The 8,132-nt window shown below is 35.7% G+C and overlaps 1 protein-coding gene across 2 annotated transcripts in view; it reads right to left on the bottom strand.

Annotated features, from left to right (window-relative positions):
- Window positions 1-427: 427 nt before the first annotated feature.
- The window catches only part of LOC115238348 (chondroadherin), a 13,090-nt gene continuing 5,385 nt past the window's right edge, over window positions 428-8,132 (bottom strand). Inside the window, exons 1-3 of one of the 2 annotated variants that reach the window (XM_029812080.1) lie at window positions 4,258-4,810; window positions 3,734-3,856; window positions 428-3,549 (exon numbers count right to left, since the gene is read on the bottom strand). In XM_029812080.1, coding sequence (XP_029667940.1) covers window positions 2,482-3,549; window positions 3,734-3,856; window positions 4,258-4,275 — 1,209 coding nt within the window. In that variant the 5' untranslated portion in view covers window positions 4,276-4,810 and the 3' untranslated portion in view covers window positions 428-2,481. Of the gene's footprint in view, window positions 3,550-3,733; window positions 3,857-4,257; window positions 4,811-8,132 lie in introns of those variants that run through there. The other variant, XM_029812081.1, reaches the window with a different exon arrangement.

Here is an 8,132-nt window from a genome sequence, read left to right as displayed (position 1 = left end):
ATGAAGATCTTTCGCTTCGAGATTACGATCGATTTTTATAGGCATACACATACGTTACAAAAGAAAACCCATAAGATAAATTGTTATTCTAAAGTAGTCTAAAGTGTTGAGCATAATACATTCTTATCCATTTTTGGTTCTAAAATATGTTGTATTCCTACAAATAATACACGAATTAAAAGAATTGACAAACACATCGCTTGAAAATTTAATTGTTAAGTAAGAATTTAGATATTCCATCTTTATGCAAAATTTTAGAGACATTGCTTTTTTAAAATCTATTTTGCATAGAAAAATTATTTTAAAATTAGTTTAAAATTAATATCTGATTATTAGATAAGGAACAGAGATTTCGCATAAATAAATAATAAATGAATAAATAATAAGCAGATAAATCTCTGTCGACAAATTTCTTTTAAACCGCGTATTTTTTTCTTTTTTTTTGTAGGAATCCTAATATTTTGAGCGTTCTCTAAAGATCTTAGACATCAACGCAATTAAATATATATACTTAATCGCTAGATACTTTCATCATTTTCGAATCATCTTAATAATTCCGTAGTCTATTAGTAGAATTGAAATAGTAGTTGTGAACGTACGGGATCATAGCTCGGATTCCTGGACCCGGAAGTAAGATTTGTAGTAGGCCTACAAGATTATCTCTTTCCAAAATATTACCTAGCTCATTAATATTATATTTTTACGTAAAAAATGCTTTACAATGCAAAACTACATTATACAGTAACTAATATGTATATAAATTATGAAATAATTGCGCCTGATAATTATAAAAAAATTGAGTAATATCAGAGAAAGACTTTCCTTTTTCTCTTTTTAGCGGATCTAAAAGCGTTACTTTCGCCTTTTTTCCGTTTCTATATCCCGAATAACGTGTCATTTATTACGATGTCTATCCAAAAGTCGAAGTTTCAAATAAACTTCAATCAAGTATGCGGTAATGTTGGTCCAGTATACCGGCCGGCCAGTTAAAGCTCGCGTGTGACATATTATCTCATAATAAATGTATCCGCGATTGACGATCGTGAATTCACGTGAATTACCAATCGTTTCGATTGATCGGAAACGTATTGCTAACGTATACGTAGGTCTGTGTTATCGTTATACATTGAATGCCTAATCGAATACTCTTTTTTTAAGTATTAATATATTTCATAAAAAATGGCATTCGCGATACAGCCGATAAGATGAGAGATCGCGTTTAGCATCAAAATTGCACTATTGTATAAAATAGCGACTTATAACAGTTTAAATAACTCATCGTATTATGTACAGTTAAACGCAGTATGTATAACAGTGTATAATAGTATAAAATTCTATTCATAAATAATAATAACTTAACACTACACAACCCACACACATACTTTGGATATAATAGATAAATATAACAGAATTACACTTTTCAATTCTCTTAAACATTATACGAAATAACGAGAGTAAAGAAATATTTTTTTCAACAATTAAACAATATGTAAGATCACGTTTGTTCACTTTCATATGTGCAAAAGGATATATGTATCCATGGCAGTTGCTTTTCGTGTAAATGAACTGTTGTTAGATATGCATATATTCATTTCGATATTATCGAGAACGATAAATAATGTGAATACATGTTACGAGAGGATAGTTAGCTTTATTCACTGTTGCTTTTCTTTTTTTGCCGTTCTGAATTCATATCTCCGCAATAGCGATATGTTTTTTCGATTAACGATTAATTATCATACCATGGTAATCTGTGAAAAACTCGTATTTACTGTCCCTGATTATTTTTGTCGAGATACAATATTGATTTGACTTTTCCAAAATAAAATACATTTTCCGTTCTCTAATTTTTTTCTTAAAATTTAAAAGAATTTTCAATATCAAGAGATACTGCGATAAGTTAAAAGACAATAGAAAGAGAAATTCTGTACATAATTAGATCATTTCTGTTTTTAACATAAGAAAAATTAATTTATAAAAACTTTAAAAATTAACTTTATATATATGTATATAATTTCATGCGATTTGTTATTTTAATTAATTATAAATTCACAGTTTGACGTACTATAGAACGAAATTTTAATCATCAATCATAATTTTATAGACCTAACTAAAATTCGCGTAGCTTTGTCTTTCACAGATTAATCTAACCGAATTGCAAGCTATCTCTTTTGCATTCTAGTGCGATATATATAGTACAGCCCCTTTCGAAAATGTATTATATCGATAGAAGATTGGTACAATAATCTACAGCGATAATGATACATTCAACATAATTCGTGCGAGATACCTTTTTGCTTCGGCAACTTTACCAGACTACACGAAGACTCTTGCTGCACGAGAACGAAGGCATGGAGAATTTTTTGACAAGCCAATAAGCGCGCGCATAAAAATCTGGCCCTTTTTTTATTATTGCTTTGAGCATCTAAAAGTAAGATGTTTGAGACGATCGTTGAAGAAGAATCGACTGAAGAACGATGCTCATCGCAAGAGATTCATCGAGAACAAAAAGGCGATCAGCAACGTAACCGCTGATAGAGATGATAGCCCGACGACGCCCGAGCCCAGGTTGTCCTGAATCACGTTGTCGTGGCACCGGGCGACGAGCTCGAAGTCGACGACGTTCATGGGCTTGCCGTTGTACTCGAATGGCGAGATGCAATAGTTTCGGCGCTGAAATCCGGCGCTGTCGCCGCGAGCGAAATCGCTTTCTAGGACGTTGTGCGCCTGGCAGTCACATGGGAAGTGATTGTCAATCGCACTGATCGTGTTTACCTCGAGGACGACGTCCCTGGCGTGACGTGGTGCTTCTAGCACATGATTACCGTGGAAGCGCAGCATCTCGATGTAGTTTTCATAGCGCAGATGCATACGCTGGATCAAATCCACTTTATTGTTGAGTATGTTGAGGTAACCCACGTGTGCGAGGCCGGCGAATGCATCCCTCTGCACGACACCCAGATCGCTCTCCTGAATGTTAATCGAGTGCACGTGTGACAGACCGTAGAAGGTATTGGCCTGCAATCCTGATAAGTCCATGTAGCTGAGCTTGAGCAGACCGACGTGCTGCAGGCCGTCGAAGGCGTTCTCTTCGATTAGGCGGATGCCGGACGGAAAGATGAGATTATTGACGTTGGTAAGGCCGGCAAACGCGTGGCTATGGATGGTCAGCAGCGGGTTGTAGCTCAGCAGGATCAGATTCACGTTGGATGCGCCGGCGAATGAGTAGCCCTCGACGTAACGGATCTTGTTATTGGCCAGCAGCAGGTACGAGATATTCTGTAGCGTAGCGAACGAAAACTTCTCGATGCAGGGTAACGGGGTATGCTGAATTGACAGCTCACGCAATCGATTTAAACCGCGAAACGCGAACGGCCGTATAGTCGAAATATTGTTACCATCCAGAGTGAGCTTACGCAGCGACCGGAGACCAGCGAACGCGTCGCCTTTTATTATCGGGAAGTCGTTCTTCGTCAGCGATAGCTCCTCCACGGTCTCCGGCAGCTGGTGTGTCGGTATGTCCTCGAGACCGCCTGTATTGCAGAGTACCTAGATTCACACACATAAAGATATTAAATAATATTAAAAATATCAATATTATTATGATTGTCGTTAATAAAATATTATAGAAGGAACAATAATATATATTTTATTTCTCATAAAACGTTTACGCGATAAACAAAATATTTATGCATATATGTAAACTACAAGAGATTTTTCTTGATTTTATTACTTGTTTTGGAGAGAGGCAAATGCATTCTGGTGGGCAGTCCCGATTTTTCGTCGTGGTAATCTCCGAATCGGAGGTAAACGTCAAGTCCACTGCTGCTATGCATAGCAGGTAGTAAATGCAAATCTAAAAAAAAATATACAGTTTAAGTAATAACTGTCCTATAAATTTATTTGAGCGCTACGCGACAAGTAGATTTTAACATATATCTTTCAACATTCGCTAGACTCACTAGATTGCGAGGTATTTTACAATCGGATATATTATATTTAAATGTTCGTATATCTCACATTAACATTAAAATTAAAAAATCTTTGAAACTATATGCTTTGAATTAATCTAATAATGTGTAACATGCCATTTATTTAGTAAGAAATATCGGTATAATCTAGACCTCGAAGCGCCGAACCCTACCGGGTGACCATACGACAGGCGCGTGCAATGACAACCTCTAAATCGCGCGCGCGAAACACATGCAAATGCACGCGCGCGAGAGATGTGCATAACCGCTGCATGATGCTGCGTACCTGCGTCCTGTGATACATCAATCCCGGGATTTTTACGGCGCATGCCTCGGCATATCCGGGGTGAGAATGTCACGCGAGGCGATGTGGGCAACGTATATATATATATATTATATATATATTACAATATATATATGTATATATGCATCCCTCTAGAAACGAAACGAGGCCATCAACCGATGGGGAGAGTGTCGTCGACACGTATAGCACACCACCGAAACCGCTGCTGTTTTTTCCCCCCCGATGTGCTCCTCTCGGGAGAGGAGACACGCACTTTCTCTCCGCGCGCACGCACGCACGCACGCGTGACGCACGTTGCGTGCAGATCTGGCTGTCGCGCGGACAATGCACTTTGCGAGAAACTCGCCCGATTCTCTTTATCTCTCTTATCGCGCGCGATGAGGAACGCGAGAACGCTGAATCTGCGAATCGACGTCGACGACGAGCGGATGAGCGGACGGAGCGGAAATTTGGTATCCGCGCGGCCGTATTCGCCGGCTGGGCTCGGGACTTTATCACCCCTCGAAGTCAGCCTCTCGCAATCCACCTCTTCTTTCCCTCCTCTTGGCCCCGCCATCGTCCGAAGACGCGAACTGCGCAAGCCCATAATTATTCTCTCCGCGCGCGTATCGAGGAATGAGGCTTATTAGCGGAACGTACTCTCTCTCTCTCTCTCTCTCCTCTCTCTCTCTCTCTCTCCCTTCTCTTCTGCTGCCGTCTCCATTTCATTACCGTGTACCGCGAGAATCGCTATCGAAAACCCGATGATTCCGCGGACCTACGCGACTACCACGTGAATCTCATCGTCATTTAAATTTCATCGAATCCGTTTGAAAGATGTGATCAAAACTTTCTCCCTTTCTCTCATTTGGTTTAAGTTCTTTGTAAAATTATAAAGTTATTATTAATTATTAGTTATTATTTAATTATTTGTAAAATTTTGTCGATCGTATACGTGTTCTCGTTTATTTTATATTCGTTTTACTTAATCCTGTAGACACTATTATTATCCTAAAAATAATTTTATTGCGATATATATTAACATCTTTTGTGCTTGATAAACATTTTATTTTCTTCTTTCATTGAACTTTAATATTAGTATAAGAAAAATACAAGAATATATGCAAACATATATGCATTACGTGTATCTCTCTACAAAAAAAAAAGATAATGTTTACTTTATTTTACTATTAATTATAAGAAAAAAGTAATGAAATTATCCTATATAAGGATTATCTTATTAGTATTATATATTGCAGCTAGGGGCTCAAACTTCCGTAATCCATCCGTTGCACGCACCGCATACACACGCACATATTCACGTACGCATTACATGTATACGAAACGATCGGTATTACGAGGATACGCTACCAAACTCAATACGCACACCATGCATACCCTAATTAAGGTAAACTTAATCAGCGGAATTGATCAAGCTGACAATGGATAACAACGGTATATAAGATTATATAGATATATATATGTACTTATATATGCATAAATATGTATATACGCGCATATATAGGCGCGCGTATTATTTGTCTGTGCATGTGTGCGTTTCTTCAGCGTAGTAAAAATCAGTCTTACAAATAATACATCACTAGTCGTTATAAGGCATCATTTACTTATAACTATTTACAATCATACGGGAAAAATGGCGCCGGCTGGGCTCGGGACTTTATCACCCCTCGAAGTCAGCCTCTCGCAATCCACCTCTTCTTTCCCTCCTCTTGGCCCCGCCATCGTCCGAAGACGCGAACTGCGCAAGCCCATAATTATTCTCTCCGCGCGCGTATCGAGGAATGAGGCTTATTAGCGGAACGTACTCTCTCTCTCTCTCTCTCTCCTCTCTCTCTCTCTCTCTCCCTTCTCTTCTGCTGCCGTCTCCATTTCATTACCGTGTACCGCGAGAATCGCTATCGAAAACCCGATGATTCCGCGGACCTACGCGACTACCACGTGAATCTCATCGTCATTTAAATTTCATCGAATCCGTTTGAAAGATGTGATCAAAACTTTCTCCCTTTCTCTCATTTGGTTTAAGTTCTTTGTAAAATTATAAAGTTATTATTAATTATTAGTTATTATTTAATTATTTGTAAAATTTTGTCGATCGTATACGTGTTCTCGTTTATTTTATATTCGTTTTACTTAATCCTGTAGACACTATTATTATCCTAAAAATAATTTTATTGCGATATATATTAACATCTTTTGTGCTTGATAAACATTTTATTTTCTTCTTTCATTGAACTTTAATATTAGTATAAGAAAAATACAAGAATATATGCAAACATATATGCATTACGTGTATCTCTCTACAAAAAAAAAAGATAATGTTTACTTTATTTTACTATTAATTATAAGAAAAAAGTAATGAAATTATCCTATATAAGGATTATCTTATTAGTATTATATATTGCAGCTAGGGGCTCAAACTTCCGTAATCCATCCGTTGCACGCACCGCATACACACGCACATATTCACGTACGCATTACATGTATACGAAACGATCGGTATTACGAGGATACGCTACCAAACTCAATACGCACACCATGCATACCCTAATTAAGGTAAACTTAATCAGCGGAATTGATCAAGCTGACAATGGATAACAACGGTATATAAGATTATATAGTTTATTTCATAACAAGCTTGCACAATATTATTGATAACATACATTTTGTGGCAGAAAGTGTCAACATATACATGCATACAAAATACATATATATTATATATACACACACACACATACATATATATATATATATATATATATATATATATATATATATATATATATATATATATATATATATATATATATATATATATATATATATATATATATATATATATATATATATATATATATATATATATATATATATATATATATATATATATGTACTTATATATGCATAAATATGTATATACGCGCATATATAGGCGCGCGTATTATTTGTCTGTGCATGTGTGCGTTTCTTCAGCGTAGTAAAAATCAGTCTTACAAATAATACATCACTAGTCGTTATAAGGCATCATTTACTTATAACTATTTACAATCATACGGGAAAAATGGATACGGAAAAATGGATACAGAAAATGATCTGTTCGTATTTAAGAAAAGTATAATATTTTACGTGCAAGGCATGATAGTAGTTTATTGACAAATAGTTATTAACAAATGATATAAAAAGATCAGAGTCGTGATCTTATATTTATACTCGAATAACGCGATTCGCGTTTAAGTCGAGTGAATGGTTGCACTCGACATCATAAATCAACCAATAGATAAAGGCACGTTGAAAAATTTATCAATGGATATACATGTGTACATGTAGATGCACTAGTAAAACATAAGTTAAAAATGCGTTTTTGCGGTGAAGAACGCATACGCGAATTAAAAAAAGACGTACAGATTATATAAAAAAACGTGCTTGTCTCTCTCTCTCTTTCTCTCTCTCTCTCTCTCTCTCACACACACACATTCTCTTAATACTTTACAATATACTTTGATAAACTAATTGGATTTTAAAAACAATGTGCATCGTATCCAATCATATATAAACGATACATATATTTTCAGGCATATATTTTCTCTTAAACGTATATAATCATCTTATACGCACAAATTGTCCCATTTTAGTTTATAAATATAAATATAAATGAATGGATATTTCGAAAAGTAGACGCAGTGAAAAAAATAGAATATATCGAGAGAAATCGACAAAAGAAAACATTTTACGATTAACACAATTTTCTGTAAAGTAAAAAAACGCTAAAATAGGACATTCTGTATATTTCTTATTTATTTCGCATTGCTTGGCGCAGAAATATAATATCTAATTAGTGCATATATATATATATATATATA

Source organism: Formica exsecta, unplaced genomic scaffold, assembly GCF_003651465.1.
Source record: "Formica exsecta isolate Colony F162 unplaced genomic scaffold, ASM365146v1 scaffold333, whole genome shotgun sequence".
Taxonomy (NCBI): Eukaryota; Metazoa; Arthropoda; class Insecta; order Hymenoptera; family Formicidae; genus Formica; species Formica exsecta.
This window is presented reverse-complemented; position numbering and strand designations above follow the sequence as displayed.